The 25,809-nt window shown below is 35.7% G+C and overlaps 1 protein-coding gene across 6 annotated transcripts in view; it reads left to right on the top strand.

Annotated features, from left to right (window-relative positions):
• KIAA1328 (KIAA1328 ortholog) overlaps nt 1–25,809 on the top strand; it is a 360,132-nt gene that overhangs the window by 278,651 nt on the left and 55,672 nt on the right. For all 6 annotated transcript variants that reach the window (XM_055324146.1, XM_055324144.1, XM_055324147.1 and 3 more), the window contains one exon: nt 10,560–10,747. In XM_055324146.1, coding sequence (XP_055180121.1) covers nt 10,560–10,747 — 188 coding nt within the window. The remainder of the gene's footprint in view (nt 1–10,559; nt 10,748–25,809) is intronic.

The following is a 25,809-nucleotide window of genomic DNA, read 5'->3' as shown; positions in this document are numbered from 1 at the left end:
CAAATTGATTAACAATGTTCAATGCTTCTTTAGCCTACTGAATTTTTATCTTTTTTTCACAATAATTGATAACAAGAGGATGTTAAAGTCTTCAAATATGATTGTGATTTTCTCTACTTTTTCCTTTAGTCTTATCAAATTTGCTATATGTATTTTGAAACTATTTTAGATATATATGTATTTAGGATAGTTATGTGTGTCTGGTGATTTTCCACTTTAATCACAATGGCATATTTCTCTATTTCTGGTAGTACTTTTTTTCTTAACATCTATTCTATTTGATGTTATATAACCACTTCAATTTTCCATGTGTACTATTTACATGGCACATCCTTCCATCTAACCTTTTATGTCAATATATTTATTCTTTCATATTTAAATTGTGACTCTTGTACACAACATACAGTTTACATTCTGCATTTTTCTCTCTTTAATCTGACAATTTCTTCTATTTGACTTTGAGTGTTCAATTCATTTAAATTTAATTTAAGGACACCTGGGTGGCTCAGTTGGTTAAGCATTTGGCTCAGGTCATGATCCCAGAGCCCTGGGATTGAGTCCTGCATTGGGCTCTATGCTCACCGGGGAATCTGCTTCTCCCTCTCCCTCTCCCCCTCCCCCCTGCCCCTGTTTTCTCTCTCAAATAAACAATTAAATCATTAAAAATAAATTTAATAATACTATCAGATTAAGATCTAACATTTTGCATTTTGTTTTTCCTTTCTATTAATTCTATCCATTCTTTGTTCCTCTGTTTCTTCTTTTCTGCTTTTTGAGGGGATTTGTGGGGAGAATAATAAAATTTTTCTCCATTTTCTTTTTTAATTCCTCTATTATTTTATTTGCTATCCGTTTTTGCATTTTTGTTAGTGATTCCTGTAGGGACTGCTGTATGTTTCCTTAACTTACTAAAGTCTACAAGGTACTAATACTGTGACATTTTATGGAAAACATAAGAACTCATTATTGCATAACTTATTTACTTTCTTATTCTTTGTGATATTATTGTCATATACATTACAGCTTAGTGCATTATAAATTCCATAATACAGTGTTACATTTTTTGCTTTAAACATTTATATATCTTTTAATGACATTAAGAGAAATGTAAGAATATATACGCTTTTAGGAACACTTGGGTAGCTCAGTCAGTTAAGCATTTTACTCTTGCTTTCAACTCAGGTCATGATCTTTTTGGTCATGGGATCCAGCTTGTCATTGGGCACTGCACTCAGTGTGGAGTCTGCTTTAGTTTCTCTCTCCCTTCCCATCTACCCTTCACTCCTGTTTATGCTCTCTCTGTCTCCCAAAAATACATAAAAATAAAATCTTGTTTAAAAAAAAGAATATATATGGGCACCTGGGTGGCTCAGCAGTTGAACATCTGCCTTTGGCCCAGAGCATGATCTCGGGATCCTGGGATCAAGTCCAACATCACACTCCCCTTCAAGAGCCTGCTTCTCCCTCTACCTATGTCTCTGCCTCTCTCTCTTTGTCTCTTATGAATAAATAAATAAAATCTTTTTTAAAAAAAGAATATATAGACTTTTATATTTATTCATTTATGTACTATTTCTGATGCTTGTCATTTCTTTCCATCCATCCAGGTTTCTATCTAATGTCATTTTTCTCCAACTTGAAAAACATTTTAATATTTCTTATAGTGCAAGTCTAATGACAACAAATGTTCTGTTTTTGCTTATCTGAAAATGTTATTTCTCCTTCATTTTGTTTGTTTTTGAGAGGGGTGGGGAGGGACAGAGGGAGAGGTGAAAGAGAATCCCAAGCAGGCTCCATACTCAGCACAATGTTTTTTATTCTTTCAGTACTTTAAAAGAATACTGTTCTACTTCCTCTTGCCTTCCTTGTTCTGATAAGAAGTTACTGTCAATATCACTATTCTTTTTTATGTAATTGACATGTTTATCTAGTTGCTTTAAAGGTTGTCTTTATCTTTGGTCTTCAACAGTTTGACTATAATCTGTAGGTCAAGTTTGTCATCAAATTTGGGAAATATTCTGTATTATTTCCTTAAAACATTTTTTCAAACAATTTTTTCATCTCACTCTCGGTCTCTTTTTCTGCAACTTTAGTTATATTTGTTAGACAGCTTAATACTGTCTATAAGATTCCTAAGACTCTGATTATCTTTAACAATTTTCTTCTCTGTGTTCTTCAAATTGGATCATTTCTATTAATTCTTGGATCTTTTATCTCCTTTTTTTCAATTTTTATTTTAATCACTGTGATTTTCAGCTCACCTGGTTCTTTTCTAGAATTTCTCTCTCTTTCTCTCCTGTAACTGTCCATCTGTTCACTCATTAAAACTGTGCTTTCCTTTATGTCCACCAACATATAAATCTAATAGCTAATTTAAATGGAATTTTAATCTGCCCAAGTCCAACATCTGGGCCTTCTTTTGGTTTATTTTCATTGATTTTTTTTTCCCCTTTAACTGTGGGTTACACTTTTTTTCTTTTTTGTGTTTGGCAATTTGTATTTAATCCTGGATATTATGGATGATGCAGTTAGAGATGTGGATTTTATTATTCTCTGATAAGTGTTGATTTTTGTTCTTCTCAGCAACTTAATCACTAGCTAGTCACCTTGAACTTGGCTAGGCTTGGTTATTTATATGCTTTGTGAGGCAAATCTCTGGAAAGTCCAAGGTGTTTTCCAAGCTCTTCTACATTGGTAAGACTCAATCTCAAGATTCTTTCCTCCCTATGTATTTTGTCATAGCTAGTTTATAGGATTTGTTAGAGGTTTATAATAAAAAATTTGTCTAGAATGTGAACCTTTTGGTTTCTCAGCTGAAGTCCATGACATTAACAGTACCTTTTCATTCTTTGCCAGACCTTCGGATTTCTCCCAACATTATCCAATTCATAATAATTCCATATTTCTGTTCTGTTTTCAACCTTCTAGCATCCACTCTGTGGTGGGTCTTGCAGTCAAAAAGAAAACAAGCAATAGAGAAATCTACAAGCTAAAAGTTGATGCTTTGAAAATATAAATAAAATTTGCAAGCCTTTTCAAGATGATCAACCTATTATAGAAAGAGAAATTACAGCATCAGGAATGAAAAAGATATCACCATAGATTCTAACAATATTTTTTAAAGTAATTAAGGAATATTATGAATGATTTCTTGCAAGCACATTTGATAACCTAAATGATACAAATTCCTTGAAATTGATAATATACCAAAATTGTTACAAAAAAACCCCAGAAAATCTGAATAATCTTATACCTGTTGAGGAATTTAATTTTTAATCAAGAAATCTCCTACAAATAAAACTAGACTTGTCAGATGCCTGGGTGGCTCAGCGGTTAAGCATCTGCCTTTGGCCCAGGGCGTGATCCTGGAGTCCCAGGATTGAGTCGCGTGTCAGGCTTCCTGCATGGAGCCTGCTTCTCTCTCTGCCTATGTCTCTGCCCTTCTCGCTCTGTGTCTCTCATGAATAAATAAATAAAATCTTAAAAAGAAAAAAAAAACTAGACTTGTGAATTCTACTCAACCTCTAAAGAAGAAATAATATCAATCTTAACGCAGATTCTTTCAGAGACTAGAGTGGGTTTTTCAGCCTTGGCCCTATTGACATTTCAGATCACACAGTAATTTTTTGTCGAGACCATTCTGTGCTTTGCAGGTTGTTTAATAACATCCCTGTCTTCTACACAGTGGGTGCCAATAGCATCCCACCTCCACTTTGTGACAGTCAAAAACCTCTGCAGACATTGGTAAATAGCCTCTGTGTAGCAAAATTCTCACTTCTACCCCTCTTGAGAACTATTGGACTAGAGGAACAAAGAATTTTCCCAACTCCTTTTGTGAGACCTAAGACAGCTAAAAGCATTAGAAGAAAAGAAAATGACAAGGTAATCTTCCTCATGAACATAAATGCAAAACAAAAAAAGTTTCTTAATAAAATATTAGCAAATTAAGTCCAGGAATATATGAAAAGGATAATCCAGTTTAACCAAATACAGTTTATCCCAGGAATGCAAAATTGGTTTAACATTTGAAAATCAATGGGATCTGCCATATTAACATAATAAAGAAAAAATCCAGTGCCTCAAATAGATGCAGAAAAAGCATTTAACATAGCTCTTCCAATGTTCATACATTATAGGGAGAAAAAAATGGCCTGTCATTAAACTAGAAATCTGATAGAGGGGATGGACAAAGATACATCTCTTTAGTGATGAGCACTTTGAGGAATAAGGGAAGAATATCCACGCTTAGCACTTCTATTTACATTGTTCTGGAGTTCCTAGTTAGTGTGATCAGGCCATAAAAAATACTGGAAAGAAATAAGTAAAACAGTCTTTATTCTCAAATAGCATGACTATCCACGTAGAAATATCCTAAAGAACCTACAGAAACAAGCTCTAGAATTAAGTGGATTTAGCACAGTCACAGAATTTGAGTTCAAGATCAACATAAAAATCAATTTTATTTCTGTATAATGCAATTAGCTGTCATATAAGAATACATATAAAACAACAATTGAATATAAAATTAAAAGAAGCAATTACAGCAACATAAAAAGCCATTAAGTACCTAGGAATAACAAAAATATATACAAAATCTCTAAACTGATTGCTATAAAATACTACTAAGATAAATTCAAGAAAACTTAAATAAATGTACAGAATGATATACCATGTTCTTGAATTGGAACATTCCATATAGTTAAGATACAAATTTTTTCCAAATTAAAGATTAGATTCAATGTAATTTTAGTCAAAATACCAGCTACTGTTATAGAAATTGACAAACATTCTAAAATTTATATGGAAATATGAAGGACCTAGAATAACAAAAACAGTCTGCTATTTTAGAAGACTAAATTGAAAGACTTGTGAACCTAATTTTAGGTATGTTAATTAAGGTTATATAATCAATACAGTTTCATATTCACATTAAGATAAACAGGTCAGTGGAACAGAATGGAGTCCAGAGATAGACCCACACAGTTATATGTTCAGTTGTTTTTTGACAAAGGTATCAAGCAAGTCTGTGTAGAAGGGAGTCTTCAAAACTAATATTGGATATAGATATGGAAAAAAATAAACATTGATTCCTACTTCACATCATATCCCAAAACTAATTTGAGCATACAGTGTTAGAGCCTAATCCACAGAGGGAACAGCTTGGCACAGAATACAGAGCTTGTGCAGGGTGGGGACTGTACTGGTGTTGGAGCTTGAAACTTGATCTTCAGTTTGCTGAACTCTCCCAATAAAATCCTAAACCTAGATCAAGTTCTCAGGCTGCTTTCTGTGCTTTTACATCTGTGCACCTGAGCCTTGACACAAATTTATGATTTCTAATTGTTAGGCCTTCAATATTTGTTTTAAAGATTTTATTTATTTATATATTGGTTTATTTATTTATTAGAGAGAGAGAGGCAGAGACACAGGCAAAGGGAGAAGCAGGCTCCATGCAGGGAGCCCAATGTGGGACTCAATCCAGGGACTCCAGGATCACCCTGAGCCGATGGCAGGCGCTAAACCGCTAAGACACCCAGGGATCCCCTAGGCCTTCAATATTGCAGGAATTTTTTTCCTTGTTGTTGGTCGGTTTTATCTTGAATTCCCTCAATACATACTCCAAATCTTCACTTCATTCCTCAATACCCATTTCTTTCATTTACAAGAATGAATTTACCTCCTCCTTCACTGAGAACTTTGACAGTGAAGCATATACTTCCTCAACTCTGTCTCAACATCACTCTAAATCAGCCAGCCGACTAGCCAAACATATGGAGTTATTAATCCAATTGCTTTCTTGAAATGTCTTCCCAGATGTTTCATAAGTACTTCAGGCTACATTAATTTCTCCCACCTTCCCAGTCCTTCCTTTCTGTATTGCTTATACCCCCAAAATTCTGCCAATCATTCTCACTACCTTTTCCCTTCACTTTTCACATTCATACACTCATTGAATTCTACCAATTTTCAATACTAAATATGTTTTTTAAACCATTTATCTTCATTTTCTACAACTCCTCCTCTCTCCCAGACCCTCATCATGTCTCATCAGAGCTATTTCAGCAGCCTTCAGACTCATCCAACTTCTTGTAGTCCCTCTTTTAAGTGGCCCTGTCCAGGATAATTTTTTATGAATTCAAGTTGGATAATTCCACTTTTCCCCTTGGAGCCTTCCAGTGACTCTCCCTTGCCTATGAAATAGAGCTCAAGCTCCTTCATATGAAGGCAAACCTTTTATTATCTGACCTATCTCTGTCTCTCCTGCTTCACCTTCACTTATCCTCAAAATATATTTTACTTGTTTACTTGTTGGTATATTTATTCAAAGTGTTTTCTTTTTTCTGCTTAGAACATTCTTCTATCCTTCCTTATCACCTGCTTATCCTCCTCCAAGATTTAGTTTGAATGCTTCCAGAATTTACCCTCAGTAAGAGATAGGTCCTCTGCTGAGGACCTATGTGCTCCCATTGACACCCTGTATATCCTGAATCATTGCATGTTTCATATAGTATTAAAAATGATCTGTTTCAGAGGCACCTGGATGGCTCAGTTAAGCGGCCAACTCTTGATTTTGGCTCAGGTCATGATCTCATGGTCATGAGATGGAGCCTGGCGTTGAGCTCCATGATCAGAGCAGATTCTGCCTGAGGATTCTCTTTGCCTCTTCCTCTACCCATCCCTCCTCCCACTCTCTTACTCCCTCTCTCTATAAAAGAAATAAATAAACCTTTTTTAAAAATGATCTATTTCAGTGTCTCTTTCCACTACTAAAATCATTTTGAGAACAGGAACCAGGTCTTGCTTGTGTTTGTATACTTATCACCTAGCATACAATGTACTCAATAAATATTTATTTTTCATGTTTGCCCACTCTAGACCCATAACACATTATCAGGCCTTAGAGAGTATGTCCTCAATAAATATCTGATGAATATATAAAGGAATTGTTAATTTAGTAATTTATTGGATAGGCACAAGGAAAACAGAATTTGAGATGACTGATACTTTTCATATAAGTGACTAAGAGAATGGTGATGTCATTAAATGAAAATGGAAGCATGGAGAAACTAGTTTCAATATAAATATAATGCCATTGCTTTCACATGAATTGCTTTGGGAAGTTATGACAAGACATCTCTTCACAGCTTTCTGGCAAATAGTGGATCAGATCAGCAGTTTTAGAGAGCACTAGGGGCTAGATGAATCTATTTAGAAATCATAATTAAAAATACAGCGATGTGGCAAGAATCACTAGAAAGTGCTAAGTGGGGGGAGAAGAAAGAAAAAGCACAGACTCTTGAGGAATGTCTGCACTTTTAAGGGGAAGGAAGTAAAAGTGTTCCCAGTAAAAGAATCTGAGTAGAAGCCTCCTAAAACTGGAAGACCAGTCTTGATAACATACTATGATGTCCAAGGTAAAAAGTTGTAAGAAAGGAGTCAATTGAAGTGAAGTGATCTAGTAAAAAAGACTGCTGAAAGAGAAAAGGCCACCAGATTTGTTCTTTAAAAAATAGTTTTAGTAGGTATGTCTTTTAAAATTGATTACTATTTTCTAGAAGTTTGGCAGAGAAGGGAAAGAGAGAGGAGATGATAATGTAAAGGAGATGGTAAAGGTTTTGTTTTTTAGTTTAAAAAATACATCCCTATTAGAAGAAATGAAAACATTCAGAAGCATATAAATTAAATTATAAAAGCTATTCCCTCAGTCACTCTATTTCTGCCTCTCAGGTTTGGTGTATATTCATGAAGAACTTTAAAAATATTTTTATGTATTTTTTTTACAAAAATGAGGTCATATTGTATATTCCATTATTGCAAATTGCTTGCTTATTTGCTTTGTTTGTTTCCTTTTATGTCATGAAGTTTATTTGTATGTCATGAAGTTTCTCCACAATAGTATAGAGAGATCCCTCATTCTTTTTAGTGACTGAATAGTGTTCCTTATAATGGGTGTACCAAGTTTATGGGGTTTTTTTTACTCATTCTTCTATTGAATGATATTTGCTTCAGTTTTCCCCTATTACAAGTAGTTCTGTAATGACCATCCTTGAACAGATATTCTCATGCTGTTGTTTATCTAATTCTATAGGATGACTTCTTAAAAGCAGAATTGTTAGAAGGTAGATGCATTTTTGTTTTGTGTTGACAAATCACTCACCAAAGGCTATACCAATTTGCAGTTTGTCCAATAATGTATTACAATGCTCTTGTCCCTGGACCCTCACTGACACTGAGTATTATACTTTCCCACCTAAGAGAAGAGTTTCTGGTTTTAGGTTTAGGTTTTAATTTTTAATGGAAAGTCTGATTTTCTTTGTAATCCTAGGAAAGAATCCAATTGAGAGGAGGAGTTTGTAAATTATAAGAAAAGGAAATAATTGACAGGCCATAGTCACAAAGGGCATAGGTCAGTTATATCAAGAGTATAAATAAAAGGTAAGATTTTCTTCTGAGACATTAAAAGAAGAATAGTAGATAAATAAAGATGGAAATGAATGCAAGGAAAGAAGGAGTTTTTATGTAGTCATCTATGTTTTAGAGAAATTAGAAGCCAAGTTCCTTATTGTGATAGAGGATTGGGCTTGGAATAAAGATCTAGAAAGGCTTCTATGTAAAATTGGGTAAAGAAGCAGGTAGCAATCAGTATTGGCAGTGATCAGTATTGGCTAGTATTGGGAGCTTAGCTGAGCTGAAAATGAATGAATTTAGGGGAATCAATAGTCTGGGTCACCATTAACTTTTGTATAAGAACAAACAGATCCCTGTTCAGCAGGGAGTCTGCTTCTGCCTCTCCCTCTGTTCCTCCCCCAGCTTGTGCAGGTGCCTCCACTCACATGCTCACGCTCTCTCTCTCTCTCTCTCTCTCTCAAATAAATAAAGTATTAAAAAAAAAAAAAAAGAACAAGGCTCTGGGGGCCTCTGGGTGGCTCAGTCAGTTAAGCGTCCGACTCTTAACTTCCACTCAGGTTAGGATCTCAGAGTTGTGGGATTGAACCCCACTATGGGCTCCATGCTCAGTCGGTAAGGAGTCTTCTTGGGATTCTTTCTCTCCCTCTCCCTTTGTCCCTCCCTGCCTCCATTACTCTCTCTCAAAACAAAAAAAAAAAAAAAAAGAACAAGCGGAGATAGAATCCCTGGATTTACCTGCATTTGGAGCTTCTAGGTTAAGGTAAATTTATCTTACATTCACAGTGAGTAGTTTTATTCTCTTCCTTTTCCTGTCCCATGAATACAAGTTATATGAGCTAACGCACACATCCACTGGTGAGTCCCTATGGGAAAGTGATCCCTGAGATCTGGTAAAAAATTGTAAAGCATGTAAATTTAATACACTGTATTATGCCCATATAAAGCCATACTGCTAATAGTTTTTGTTTCTTTATAACATTCTGAACATAAAGCCAATTCATTTCTTGATTTTTATTAATAAATTATGATATGAGCAAGCATTATTAAAAATTCTGATCAATATAAACCAATATAAACCCAATGACTTTGATGGGTGTACATGATTTGAATCCTAGTCAAGAACCACCTGAGATTAGTAATGGATCCAGTAATACTCTGTCAGCTTATTCTTATTCTCATTTATTTCTACAGATATTCTGGTTCTTATTCTTATCTGTCAGCTTATCACCTCTGCTTCTGGAGAGTTTAAATGTCTTAATATTTAGACTCTGAGTAAACATCTTCTCTCTCTCTCTCTCTCTTATTTTTCTATTTACTTTACCTCTCACATTGTTTTTGGACATGGAAAAGACAAAACCAAAGTGTCCTGAGTCCGTGGTGAATTAAAATGTAAAGGAAGAAGCTGGGATATGTCATTGAACATTTGTCCCTAAAAAACAAAATGTTAAAAAAAAATAAAAATAAATTTAAAAAATAAAAAATAAAAAAATAAAAAACAAAATGTTATAAGAGGAAATGTGTTAATGGTGGGAACACAGTTTATTAGAGAGAAAAACATATGTACATGTGTTTATTTTCATTAAAATTCCTTTTATTCCATATTTGCCTTGCTGACTTTATAATGAAATTATGTGAGGACAGGGACCAATTATTCCACATGCACCATTGTACTGCTCCTTACGTATTCTAGGCACATAATAAATACTGTAACAATTGAAAATGAGAAACACAAATGCATTTTGAAGCAAATTGGTGATATTTTAATCCCTAATGTTCAATTTTAGTACTTGGAAACATTTTAGCTATGCAAGTCTTGTTTTAGCATACTTTTTATTTCTACAGATATTCTGGTTCTTAGTCATACTCTGTGGCTTTATTAGCAGTTTCATGGGTCTGAGTCTCATTTCCCAAACTCCAAATATAAGCTTTTTGAGGATAAAGACCATTTCTTCTCCAAAATTATTGTGAAAAGATACAAAATAGACCTTTGGTAACTTATTCAAATTATTCTTCAATAAAAAGTAAGAAGAAAAGGAAAGTTCTTACTGCCATGAATTACATTTCAACTCATGCTGAATTTATATGCCTTCATATAATCATGCACCTCCCATCTATGCTCTCTATAGCTCATTCATATTTATTCTTTTTAGTTTATTGAAGTCAAAATGTGATGGCTGGCTGCTGGGACCATCATCATCCATCAAAAAATACCAAGAGTCCACAAGCAGTGTTGAGAATAGAAGGGAAAAGAAGACAGTTGGGTTTCAACCACATGCAGAAGATGATACAGACATGATATGGACGTGTCAAAAGAAAGATACATATCAACCCCTAAGAGGTAAACTTAACATCTCTAAGTAGCAAAAGGAGAAGCTCTTCTGGGGCCGGTGGTTGCTGGTGGGTGCTAGCCATGAACTCCAGGTGATTTCTACAACCTTAACAAGAGTTAAGTTTATTACCAATTGACATGTGCATGCAAGGCCGCAGGTGGCACATCTGCTAGATCACTGAATCACATCAGCCTTTCTCTTAATATACTGTTATAAGAAACTGTCCAATTTGTCCCTCTTTGCAAGCAGCAAACTGTAAGGATGATTCAATCATAAACGTAGTTATAGACACAAAATAATGTTCAAATTGAGTAAAGAAGACAGGAAATTGAATATAAATTTCTGCTAAGAGAGTAAACTCCAACAACTACAGTTAATTCTCAAATAACTAGAAATATGGGAAGGGTGGAGGAGAGGACATAGACAATTCTACATTGTGGCTAAAATAGAACTTCATAAGTCTGAAATATATATTGCCTAGCAGTCTTTTAAGTGCCAGTGATTCTTCCTATTTTAGATGTCACAGATTTTTTTTTTAAAGATTTTAAGTAATCTCCACACCCATTGTGGGGCCCAGACACAAGCTTAAGATCAAGAGTCACATGCTCCACCAACTGAGCCAGCCAGGTGCCCCAGAGGCCACAGATATTTTAAAAGAAGTCAATTATAAAATAACTGTGAAACATTGAGCTAAGTGGTCAAATTTAATTGTGCTTCCTGATTGTTTCTGGAGTGGCTTATGGCTTAACCTCTCCTGAAATTATCAAGGGAAGGACTTCACAGAATGTAGCAAGTCTGAGCTTCATTGTCCAGAGAGATGTACAGAAGAAAGAGCCACAAAAAATCTTGGAGCACTGTCTGCTCACACTTCTTTCCAAGGTATCTCTCTTATTTGCTCACAACCATTAACCCTGACATCCTTCTTTTTTTTTTTTATTTTTTTTTTAATTTAAGTTTTAGGTAGTTAACATACAGTGCAGTATAGTATTGGTTTCTAGAGTTTCTACTAGTGATGAAACTAGTGATTCATCACTAGTAGAAACAGTGATGAACTAGATGAAACTAGATGAAACATCAGGGATTCATCACTTACGTACAACACCCAGTGCTCATCACAGTGCCTTCCTTAATGCCCATCACTGATCTAAACCATTCCCTACCCACCTCCCCCAGTTGGCATTCTCTGCCTAAGAGTCACTTATGGTTTATCTCCCTGTCTCCTTCCTCCCTGCCTTTCCCATATATTCATCTGTTTTCATTCTTAAATTCCACATATGAGTGAAATCATATGGTATTTGTTTTTCTCTGACTGACTTATTTCATTTAGCATAATACACTCTAGCTCCATCCACGTATTTACCTGTTTTTTTTACTGGGCTCACACCTGCCCACCTCTGGAGTTAAGGAACCAAGTTTTCATGATCTCTCTAGGCACTCTTCCATTTATTTGTGTGAAAAATGGGCAATGCCTTATTAGAAGATCTTGTATACAACTGTCTCATCACCTGCTATCTTTGTCATGATTTTTGGTTTTAATTATGGTTAATCTAGAAATTGTTTAATCTTCTCCCAAATAATTGAGAGATGCTAATTAGTCCAAGCCTCAGAAGAGAAACTATCCACATTTTGAAACAAAAACAAGTACATTTTATTTGACATGAGGTAGAAGTTCTGCAGACCTCCAGTGCATTAGGACAACTTAGAACTTTTGTCTTTATACACTTTGCTACCGGAAACAAAAATGAGATTGAGGAGACTTCATATCTTTTTTTTTAATAATAAATTTATTTTTTATTGGTGTTCAATTTGTCAACATACAGAATAACACCCAGTGCTCATCCTGTCAAGTGCCCCCCTCAGTGCCCGCCAACCGGTCACCCCCACCCACCGCCCTCCTCCCCTTCCACCACCCCTAGTTCATTTCCCAGAGTTAGGAATCTTCCATGTTCCGAAGGAGACTTCATATCTGAGATACAATCTTCTTTACATTCTCTGTTAGTCCTTGAGAGATGGGAAACTCGTACTCTCTTCATAGTCATTGCACTTTGGAGAATAGAGAACCAATCAAAATGGTGTGGTGGTTACACTGCAAGTCTTAACATAGTTTTCTGTTAACTTGTCAACAAATTTGTGTTGTGTGCCAACACTAAAATAAAATGGCAAAATGAGAAAAATATAGTATAATAGCAAAGGGACAAATGACTTGTGTTATTGGTTAAGACCACAGCCACATTAGAAGCCTGCAGTTGAAAAGGCACTTTGAGTAGGTACCATCAGGCCAGCCCTTACAGTGGTGAAAGTTAATCTGTCCCGGGTCCAGCTACGGAAGCTATAAGCCTGGAAAGGGCTTGTGTCCAAAAAAAAAAATCAATTTCTAATTTGAAACAAAATCATTTTTGACTAACAGGGGTTCAGAACCCATTACTTTTTGCTGTATAGTCTGCTGACATTTCAGCACTTTCTGTTGTGCACAATGAATCCTAATAGTCATTTTATAATGTTGCTATACCAATCAATTTAACCAAGACAAAGCTGTTATAATTCTACAATTCTGCAAAGTTTTCAGGAACAGTTTTCACTCATGGTTTTATTTTTTTCATTAGCTTTTATCCTTTTTTTTTTTTTTGTGGGGAAAGATTGAGTGTTGCAGTGAAAAAAAATAGAAACTCTCTCATCTTTTTAAGAGAGTTTTGTTTTAAGGTGTTCACAAGAATAACTTTTTTTTTCTACTTATAAGAAAACCTGTCATGTAAGGAGTGCCTGGGTGGCTCAATAGGTTAAGCATCCAGCTATTGATGTCAGCTCAGGTCATGATCTCAGGATCACAAGTTCAAGCCCCACATCGAGCTCTGAGATGAGCATGGAGCCTTCTTAAGATTCCCTCTGCCCCTCTCTGCCCTGTTAACACACTCACATTTTCTCTCTCTCTTTTTCTCTCTCTCCCTCTCTCCCCTTCTTTCTCTTTATTTAAAGAAAAAGAAAAAAAAAGGACTGTCATGTATTTTTCTCTTCTTTTATGCTAATATGGAGCCATTGGCAAAATTACAGTATACCTGATCAACGAGGAGCTGAAGTTGCCCCTTGAAGTCATTCTGCCCATTATAGAGCTGGTATGCAGATTACAGGACAGGGCAGTTACTGCATTGGCATTTACGGTGGCACCCAACCAGATGGGAGTCAGGCTTTTCAAGGTGTGCTGCAAAGGGTTTGGACACCCTGTTTATCATAAGGCCAGTGACCTAGCCCTAATAACCTCAGTCACACTGTTTGGTTTGCGTCTCCTTAATTGCTTTCTTTTCTTTAGTGTGTCTAAATTTTTTAACATACTTTTCTTCTTTGTTTCTTGTGTTGTCTTTAATCATGAAGTACCACATAGGATATTTACTGCAGGACCATTAATCTTTATTATCAGTCTCTTCATCTACCTTTATCTATCCTCCTCATCATTCTGCCAACTTTATTGATACTAAATGTATTAAAAAAAAAGATCTGACTCTTGTCTCAAGGAGGAACCTTGAGATCATACAGTATTGCCAGAATTACACTTAAAATATTACACTGAAAATATTGTTTTTCAATCATCAATGCTTGTAATAGTCTATTTTAGTTGCCTTTATTGAGCTATGTGGAACAAGGAGACATTACTTAGGAAAATATAAACTTGAGTCAAGAACTTTTAAGCCAAACGCACAAATCTGGAAACACTGTTCATTCCTTTTTTCCTCCCTACTCAGCAGTGTTTTTTTTTCTCTCCCAGCTTGCCTTGAACCACCCTTTTCTTATCAATCACTGATTCCCTTTCATGAGAGCCCTTGAAGCTGAGGGCATTTTTTTCTGTGTTGCTGACAGGCTAACAGAGGCCATGAGGCCACTGAGCAGACATGTTTCAGAATCGAAATGTTAGACCTCAGGTCTTGGCATTGCCCACTTCTAAGTGAGGCTGTAAAGCCATGCCAAAGCCTCCTACTATGCTTAGAGCGATGCCTGTTTATTCCTTTTTCACAGATCTCTGGATCTTCTTAAAACTTTCAAGGGAGGCTGAACCTAAAGTAATTTGGATTTAACTGATGGTATTGACTACGCCCTCCATTTTGTCTTTGGGCTTTTTTAGACTATATAATATACAGCAGCTCTCACTGGTTGATGATCCCTCAGGGGCTCCCAAACACATTTTTCCTTTACTGGAAGTAGATTATTATAGACTCATCTAAAATGAGAAATAATCTTTGAAGTTCCTAGTTTTTCCTCTAGGTAAACCTGTGCTTGCAGTGATATCAGTGTTCTGTGTAGTACATAATAGACTAATATAGGTGATGTGATTAAAGAAATAAACAAGTTGGAGTATCCAAAGTATAGAAGCCATTTCCATTTTGCCTCTAAGAACACTTATTTATGTTTCTTTTGTTATTAACATCACCATCATTAATGTATGTTTAATCATTAGAAAAGGTATCACAAAATATCACCTCTGATTCCCAGAAGTCTGAGCTAAAAGATTTGTTAAAAGTTGATGTCTTTATCAACAAAACACAGAAGATAAACATAATATAGGGCTATGAATAAATCCAGATGTGTAGGTTAAATTGTCCTGCTTAGTCCCCTTTAAAAAGGAATTCAAATGCAAGAGGCCAGCGTTAAGAGTTGAAGTTACTGTATGAAATATTGTGACTTAAACCAGAAACTCTACATTTCCCATCCTCTATAACAGAAATATCTCAAAATAGTATATAATTTACTTATTTTTTATATTTTGTATCTTCTCCCACTAGGATATGACCACTCCATAATTTTACTCTTGTATCCCCATAAAAACATTGCCTAACATGTAGTAAGTACTCATTATATGTTTCTTAAATGAATTAGTATATATAGATACATTTATAGAGAGAGAAATAGATTTTTCTTTCTGTGTCTTTGCCCCATTTCCCAGCCATAAAGGTCTAATCAGTTAGACCTTTTGACCTCAGTACCTACTGTGATTAAGAAATACATATGCTGTCCCTTCAAAGTCCTTATTGTGATTGATTGGCAATGTCAAAGAGATGTCAGTCGAGTGTGGTCTTAAAAACAGCACTGAATCAGAATCAAGAAACCTGTAGGGTTTTTTAATTTTTCTTTTATTCTGATTGAGATTTAATTTATATATGGTAAAATTAAATAGGTCTCAACGTATAGTTTGATAAACTTTGCAATTGTATATACCCATACAATTAAGATATAGTACATTTCCATTCTTCATGAAAGCTCATTCATGTTCCTTTCTAGTCATTACCCCCTAAGGCATCTCTCCTAGGTTTGTACATGGGTGCCTTCTGTATCCTCATGTGGCCTTTTCCTATGAGCATACATTCCTAGTGTGTCTCTTTTTTTAAGGACAAAGGGTCATAATAGATTATTAAAGGTCAACTTTATGACTTCATTTAGCCTTAATTACATCTTTCAAGGTCCTATCTCCAAATGCAGTCACATTCTGAGGTATACTGAGGGTTAGGACTTCAACACTTGAATTTGGACGGGGTAGGGGAGCACAATTAAGTCTGTAACAACTACTTTTTTTTCTAATCCTTATGCTTTTTATTTCTTTTTCTTATTTTATTATACTGCCTAGGACTTCTATTACAATGTAGAATAAAATGGTAAAAGTGAACTTCCATAAGGAAGTCCTGATCATGGGAAAGCAATCTCTACCATTTAGTATGATTTTAGCAGTAGGTTTCTTTGTAAATGCTCTTTATCAGGTTAAGAAAGTTCCCTCCTCATTTGCTGAGAGTCTTTATCATAATGTGTTGAATTTCATAGTCTTTTTGATATACCTATTGAGATGACCATGAATTTTCTTTATTCTGCAATTTGATGGATTACACTAATCTGGAAATATTGGTATATAATACTTTTCTTTGTAATGCCCTTGTTAAGGGTTGGTATCAGAGTTATCCTGTGTCATAAATAAGTCAAGAGGATGTCAGCAAAAATGGTAGAGTGGGGATTTCCAGAGGCACCCCCCTCGGTTCCCAGAAATAGTGAAAATACTGGCAAAACTGCCAGAATCAGCCTTAACAGAACTCTGAAAGGCAGTGAAAAATTAATAAAAATCAAGCAAATGCTTAGCCAGCAAAAAAACTGAAACATGGTAGGAGAACTCTGTGGAATTTTAATTTAGCTCTATCCCATTCCCATCCCCAGCATGACAGCATTCTTGAAGTTGGAATCCTATGTTCCAAGTATGAGCATCTGTGCCAGAGGAAACAAAACAGATCTTGTTCTCAAGGAATTGTATTTGTGTCTTTCACGTGTCTATTTCCTAAAGGATTAACACAAGGTTTTTCCTAAGCCTGAACTTTCTCAGAACAGAGAGGCAACCACATGTGGGATATTCCTTGCAAACATTAAAAACCAAATGAACCCACCACTGTTGCCTGAAGTAAAAAAGTAATAGTTGAAACAAAAACAATAGACACATCAAAAGCCAACAACCAAAGAACCAAAGGTGAAATGGACAAATTCCTAAAAACACACAAACTACCAAAATTGATTCAAGAGCAATAGGAAATCTGAATAAACCCAAACAAGTAAAGTGATTAAGTCAGCAATCAAAAACTTCCCAAAAAAGACAAGCCCAGGACCAGATGGCTTCACTGGTGAAATCTACCAAATATTTAAAGAATTAAAATGAATCCTTCTGGAACTCTTCCAAAAAAAATAGAAGAAGGAGGAACACTTCTTCACCCAAGCATTACTTTGATGCCAAAGACATCACAAGAAAACTACACACCAATATCACTCATGAATATAGATGAAAACTCCTCAATAAAATACTAACAAAACTGAATGCAGCAGCATATTAAAAGAACTACATACCATAACCAAGTGAGGTTTAGCCCAAGAATGCAAAGGTAATTCAACATACAAAAATCAATCAGTGCAATATAATGTATTAATAGACAGAAGGCCAACTCACTTGGTAGAGCATGCAGCTCTACCACATTGGGCTTGGAGCCTACTTTTAAAAAAATAGAATAAAGGGGGAAAAAGCATCTACCCAACACAGAAAAACCACTTGACAAAATCCAATACTCTTTCATGATAAAAATAATAAAGTGGAAATAGAAGGAAACTTCCTCAACATGTTAAAGAGCATATATAAAAATTCACAGCTAGAGGACACATGGGTAGCTCAGTGGTTGAGCATCTGCCTTTGGCTCAGGGCATGATTCCAGGGTCCTGAGATCAAGTCTCGCATCAGGCTGCCCGCAGGGAACCTGCTTCTCCCTCTGCCTGTGTCTCTGCCTCTCTATCTGTGTCTCTCTGTCTGTATCTACTAAATAAATGTTAAATATATATATATATATATATATATATAAATTCACAGCTAATATCATATTAAATTGTAAAAGACTGAAAGTTTACCCCCTAAGATCAGGAACAAGACAAATATCCCTGCTTTTGCCACTTCTATTCAACTTTGTGCAGGAAGTTCTAGCCAGAGCAGTTAGACAAGAAAAAGAAATAAAACATATCCACATTGGAAAAGAAAAAGTTAAACTGTTTTAGCAGACAATATGATTTTATATATAGAAAATCCTAGAGGATGCACAAAAATCTCTTAGAGCTAACAAATGAATTCAGCAAAGTGGCAGGATAAAATTCAGTACTCAAATTGCTTGTATTTCTACACACTAGTAATGAACTACTGAAAAGGAAATTTTTTTAAAATTCCACTTATAATAGCATCAAAACAATAAAATATCTAGCAATAATTTTTTAAGATTATATTTATTTGTGGGAGGGTTGGGGGAAAGCTGACTCCCCAATGAACTAAGAACCCAATGGGGGGCTCAATCATAGAACCCGGAGATCATGACCTGAGCCAAAGACAGACGCTTAACCAACTGAGCTACCCAGGCACCCGCCATAGCAAGAGTGTAAGACTTGTACACTGAACAGTTCAAAACATTGCTGAAACAAATTAAAGAAGACCTAAATAAGCAGAAAGACATTTTGTGCTTATGAATTTAAGGACTTAATATTAAGATGTCAGTACTCCCCAACGTGATATACAGATTGAATGCAGTCCCTGTCAAACTTCCAATATAATTTTTGCAGAAATGAAAAAACCAATTCCAGAATTCATACAGAATTACAAGGGTCCCCAAATAGTCAACATAATCTTGAAAAAGAGGATCAAAGTTGAAGTACTCATATTTCCTATCTTGAAAATTTACTACAGAGATATAGTAAACAAAACCATCCTATACTAAGGTTATACCCATACATGGCATGAGGGTATAAGAGATCAACAGAATAGAATTGAGAATCCAGGAATAAACCCATACATCTCTGGCCAATTATTTTCAGCAGAGATACCAAGACAGTTCAGCAAATGAATAGGCTTTTCAACAAATGGTGCTGAGACAACTGGATGTCTACATGCAAAAAAATGAAGTTGGAGTCTTCATTTACATACCTCATGCCATACACAAAAATTAACTCAAAATTAATCAAAGAACTAAAAATAAGGGGCACCTAGGTGGCTCAGCAGTTGAGCATCTCCCTTTGACTCAAGTTGTGATCCCAGAGTCCTAGGATCCAGTCCCACATCAGGCTCACTGCAGGGAGCCTGTTTCTGCTTCTGCCTATGTCTCTACCTCTCTCTGTGTGTCTCTCATGACTGAATAAAATCTTTTTAAAAAAAACTAAAAGTAAGAATGAAAACTATAAAAATCTTAAGTGAAAACATTAGTGTAAATCTTCATGCTTATAGATTAGTCAGTGGCTTCTTAGATATGACACCAAGAGCACAAGCAACCAAAGAAAAAAATAGATAAATTTAGACTTAATGAAAAATTTTTTTGGGCAACCTGGGCGGCTCAGCGGTTTAGCACGGCCTTCAGCCCAGAGCATGATCCTGGAGACCCGGGATCGAGTCCCACATCAGGCTCCCTGCATGGAGCCTGCTTCTCCCTCTGCCTGTGCCTCTGCCTCTCTGTCTCTCTCTCTATCTCTATCTCTCTCTATCTCTATCTCTATCTCTCATGAATAAATAAATAATCTTTAAAAAAAATTTTTTTAATTCTGTCAAAAGAAAACTATCTGTAGAATGTAAAGATAGCCCACAAAATGGGATAAAAATTTGCAAATCCTATATCTCCTATAGGTCTAGTATCTAGGATATATAAAGAACTTTTACAACTCAATAACGGGACAAACAACTCAATTAAAAACTGGGCCAAAGACTTGAATAGATTTTTCTCTTAAGAAGATATTCTAATGGCTAACAACCATATGAAAAAATGTGCAACATCACTAATTACTAGGGAAATCCAAATCAAAACCACAGTGAGACACTGCTTCATACACACTATGATTATTATAATTTTTAAAATAGAAAATATCAAGGTTGAGAGGATATGGAGAAATCAGAACCTTCATACATTGCTGGTAGGGAATTTGAAATAATAGAGCCACTATGGAAAACAGTTTGATAAGTCTTCAATAAGTTAAACATAGAATTACCATATGACTCAGAGGTGTATATACAAAATAATTGACAACAGATGTTTAAACAAATTTTGTATGTAAATGTTCATACCAGCTCTATTCACAATACCCAAAAGGTGCAAACAACCCAAATGCCCAACAGCAGATGAATGGATAAACAAAATGCAATATATCCATACAATGGAATATAATTTAACCTTAAGAAGGAATGAAGTTCTGATATGTGCTAACATCAATGACCTTTGAAAACATTATGCTGGGGCACCTGGGCAGCTCAGTCAGTGAACATCTGACTCTTGATCTCAACTTAGGTCTTGATCTCAGAGTCATGAGTTTAAGCCCTCATTGGACTCCATGCTAGACATGGAGTCTACTTAAAATTAAAAAAAAAAAGAAGAAAGAAAGAAGAAAGAAAGAAAGAAAAAGAAGAAAGAAAGAAAGAAAGAAAGAAAGAAAGAAAAGAAAAATTATGCTAACTGAAAGAAGCCAGGCACAAAAGGCCACACATTGTATGATTCTATTCATATAAAATATCCAGAATAGACAAAGCAGATTTATGGCCACTAGGGACTTAGGAGGAGGGGAAAATGGAAAATGACTGCTTAATTGTTTCAGAGTTTTTGTTTGAAGTGATGAAAAAAGTCTGGAACTAGATAGTGTGATGGTTGCACAACATTGCAAATGTACCTAATACCAGCAACTTATACACACTAAAATGATTAAAATGGCAAATGTGTATTTTACTACAATTTTTAAAAAAATAAAGTAGTATTTTTTTTTCTCCTCTCTTTTCTGAAAGAGTTCGTGTTAAGATTGGTATCATTTGTTCCTTACATGTTTTATAGAATCCACCATTGAAACATCTGGCTTGGAGTTGTTGCTTTTGTTTTTAGTGTTGATGGTGATGGTATGTGTGTGTAGATGGGTTTTCTTATTTTGGATTTTATTTTTCTTTAACAGATACTGGAGTATTCAGACTTGTCATTTCTTTTTGTGTTCAATTTTGCTGACTTTTGCTTTTTGTGGGATTGGCTCATTTCATCTAAGTTGTTGACTTTATTGGCATAAAATTGTTCATTACATGCCTTTTCTTTAATGGCCTTAACATCCATAGTGATGTCCCTCTTTCATTCCTGATATGGGTAATTTTTAATTTTCTCTCTTGATCAGTCTTGCTAGGAGGTAATCAATATTACTGTTTCTTTGAAAGAAAAAAAACAGCCTTTGCATTTTGTTGATTTTTGTCTAATACGTGCTTGTTTTCTATTCCATTGATTCTTGTTCTTATTTTTATTATTTACTTTGTACTAATTTGGGCTTAATTAACTCTTTTTTCCCTAGCTTCTTAAATTGAAAACTGAGATCTATAATTTTAAATCTTTTTTCTTTTCTAATATAAGTATGTAAACTAGAAGTTTCTCTCTAAGCATTACTTTAGCTGCCTCCCACAAATTATGATAGATTGTGTTTTCATTATCATTCTTGTGTTAGCAAGACTAGAACACCAGGAATGCTCGTCTGCTGATCAGAGTATAAATATATACAACCACTTTGAAAAACAGTTTTGCATTATTTATTGAAGATAAAGAACAAATACCCCATATCCAAGAGATTCCATTTTATATATGCTAGAGAGAATCTCATACACATAATTAACTTACAAATATGTTCAAAGCAGCTATGTTTAGTTGGGTAGGCTAAACTACAATAACAAATAGAAAAAATATCAATGGCTTAAGGAACAAGAAGTTTCTTGCAAAATCACCTTGAGTATTACAATAGCACAGGGGTTAGCAAACTTTTTTTTTTTTTTATGATAGTCATACAGAGAGAGAGAGAGAGAGGCAGAGACATAGGCAGAGGGAGAAGCAGGCTCCATGTACCGGGAGCCTGATGTGGGATTCGATCCTGGGTCTCCAGGATCGCGCCTGGGCCAAAGGCAGGCGCCAAACCGCTGCGCCCCCCAGGGATCCCGGGGGTTAGCAAACTTTGTTCATGGCCAAATCTGTTCTGCTGCTTGTTTTCATAAATAAAGTTTTATTAGAATACATGACTTCCATTTTTTAAAATGTTTTATTTATTTATTCATAGAGAGAGAGAGAGGCAGAGACACAGCCAGAGGGAGAAGCGGGCATCATACAGATAGCCTGACGTGGGACTCGATCCAGGGTCCCCAGGATCACGCCCTGGGCCGCAGGCAGCGCTAAACCGCTGCACCACGGGGGCTGCTCTGATTTCCATTTTTTATGCATTGTCTGTGGATCCTTTCTTGCTATAACACAGAGTTGAATAGTTGCAACAGAAGCTCAATGACCCACAAAGCCTAGTATATTTACTATGTGGCCCTTTACAGGAAGCTGTTGGCCCTGCCATAACAGGTCAATAAGAAGGAGGAAGGGTATAAAGAGCACATATGAAAGGTTTTATAGGATAGGCCTGAAATGGCACATATAACATCCACTAGTTTTCTACTCGACTATACATAATCATAAGGGGGATTGGGAAATATAATTTAGCTGGTGCTCTGGATGAAGATCATTTGATGAATAACTGGCAGCCTCTGCCACAGCAAGCATTCTTCATAATAGAAAATAAGAAATACTCTAAATATCCATCAATAGAATGGATAAAAAGTCATAAATGCATGCATTGGAATACTATGTAGCAAAGAAAACAAACTGCAGCTATATAAATTATCAACATAGATAAACATCATGGACATAATATTGAGCAAAAGAAGTCTTCAAAAGAATATATATATTTATATTTGTATAAAGTTAAAAGCAGCAAAACTATATCACATTTTTTGGGGATGCATTCATAAATGGTAAAACTATAAAGAATAAAAAGGGAATAATTATGAGAATAGTAACTGGTTCTGGGAGACAAGAAGAGGTTGCAATTAGGGATGGACATTAGTAATGTTTCCAGTGACATTCCCGCCAGTACTTCATTTCTTGATCTGCAAAAGTGTTATACTGATATTTTCTTTATCATTTATTCTTTTTTTAAGATTTTATTTATTTATTCATGATAAACACAGAGAGGCAGAGAGACAGGCAGAGTGAGAAGCAGGCTCTATGCAAGGAGCTCAATGTGGAACTCAATCCCGGGGACCCCAGGATCCCGACCTGAGTCAAAGTCAGATGCTTAACCACTGAGCCACCCAGGTGTCCCTATCATTTATTCTTGAAACTGAATGTATGATATAACTGAGTAACATTTATTTATTCATTTATTTATTTATTTATTTATTTATTTATTTATTTATTCAGAGAGAGAGAGAGGCAGAGACACAGACAGAGGGAGAAGCAGGTTCCATGCAGGAAGCCTGAGGTGGGACTCGATCCCAGGTCTCCAGGATCACACCCCGGGCTGCAGGCAGCGCTAAACCGCTGCGCCACCAGGGTTGCCCACTGAGTGACTTTTAAAATACAAAATAAAACAAAGGGCACAGAAACAGAGTTTTCCTAAACGTTGAACTCTAAAAAGCTATATTATCATGAGATATTGACTGATGGATGGGCATAGACCCAACTATCTGTGGATAGACTATGCTCCATTATGTTCAATTTCATCTATGTATGCAAAAATATATGTATGTGTTTATTTACATACATTCAAACATTTATGAAACTTACCACCCGGGCCAGCCCGGTGGCTCAGTGGTTTAGTGCCGCCTTCAGTCCAGGTGTGATCCTGGAGACCCAGGATGGAGTCCCATGTCAGGCTTCCTGCATGGAGCCTGCTTCTCCCTCTGCCTGTTCCTCTGCCTCTCTCTCTCACTCTCTCTCTCTCTCTCTCTCTCCCTCTCATGAATGAATTTAAAAAAAAAAACAAAAAAACAAAACTTACCACCCTAATGGATAATATCCTTATCAGCACTTTTATTTTTATTTTTTAAAGATTTTTAAAAAGATTTTATTTATTTATTCATGAGAGACACAGAGAGAGAGAGGCAGAGACTTAAGCAGAGAGAGAAGCAGGCTCCATGCAAGGAGCCGGATGTGGGACCCCATCCCAAGACTTCAGGATCACGCCTTGAGCCAAGGGCAGATGCTCAACCGCTGAGCCACCTAGGTGTCCCAAGATTTATTTATCTTTTTGAGAGAGAGAATCCATGAGTAGGGGGAGAGCAGGAGGAGGGGGAGAGAGAGAATCTTGAGCAGATTCCCCTCTGAGCGTGGAGCCCAATGCAGGACTCAGCCCCACAACCCTAAGATCATTAACTGAGCCAAAACCAAGAGTCAGATGCTTAACCAACTGAGCCACCTAGTTGCCCCATGCACTTTTTCTTTAATGTGTATATTGTCTTTGTGTATGTGTGTATGTGGGTGTGTATGTGTAAATATATATGTAGTTTTATGATATGCATAATCATGTAATTGTTAGTGTATTTAATATGAAATCAAATTTTGTAGAAGAAATGAATATAATTAAAAGCTGATATATACCTTTCCAGAAACTTAATAAGGAATAGAACTTAGAAACTAAGAAAAAGGAATAAACTTGTCCTATGTCTTAGACCAATCATTCTTAATTTTGGGGAAGTCTCAAACTCTTAGAATTTGATGAAAGTTATGATACCTTTCCTTAAAGAGTGAATGAGCATATATACACTCATTACTGGCCTGCAGTTATGAGGGAATCACACATTCATGAAGTATATCCATGAATTCCAAAGAAGTCCCTGGACCCACACTAAAATTTCTTCTTTAAATTGTCCCCATCAAAACAAAGGGTTGTGAAAGAGGAGGTGGGCGGGACATGGGGTAGCTGCATGATGGGCACTGAGGAGGGCACTTGATGAGATGAGCTCTGGGTGTTATAGTATATGTTAGCAAATTGAATTTAAATTTTAAAATGTGAAAATAAATAAATAAATAAATAAATAAATAAATAAATAAATAAAGTTTCCATCAAATGTCAATCGTCTAGACTATTGATAGAAGTATCAAAACAGAATAAATAAGACTGATGTTTGGGTCTTCTATAATAGTGTTTGCAGATGATTATATTCTTTCACTACCAGACATTACTTCTTCCCTCACCTTAGCCACAAATCCCTCTTAGCTGTATCTACTCCTGTAGATACAGGAGTAGATTTCCCATTTTAATTTTAATTTCCCCTCACACCACCCAGAATTCTACCCACACAGTTGTAGTTGTGGTGAGCTGCTTTACCTGCTCCCATTCTCTCTGTCCCACTCTATTCCAAATCCTGCCACAGAAGTAATCTCTCCAAAGACCGGTTGTTTTTTTTTTATTGTGCTTGTTATTGCTGTGTTTTATTCATGTGGCCAACTAGCACAATGCTTAAGATTAGTTTGCAATATAAAGTCAAAACCCCAGCCTTGTTCTTACTAGCTGTGTGATATTGGGCATTCTGCTTGACCTTTCACAGTTTTCACTTCCTTATCCATAAAAATAGGACAATAATATAATTTAAGCACTGTTGGAAAAAATAATGAGATAATGCATGTAAAGTGATTTAAAGTGATTAGCAAGGTACAAGGACATAATGATGTTCAATAAATATTTCCTGAATACATTAAATATTTAGCCTCAAGGT

Source organism: Nyctereutes procyonoides, unplaced genomic scaffold (genome assembly GCF_905146905.1).
Source record: "Nyctereutes procyonoides isolate TBG_1078 unplaced genomic scaffold, NYPRO_anot_genome, whole genome shotgun sequence".
Lineage (NCBI taxonomy): Eukaryota > Metazoa > Chordata > Mammalia > Carnivora > Canidae > Nyctereutes > Nyctereutes procyonoides.
Note: the sequence above shows the minus strand (reverse complement) of the source record. Positions and strands in the feature narration are given on the sequence as shown.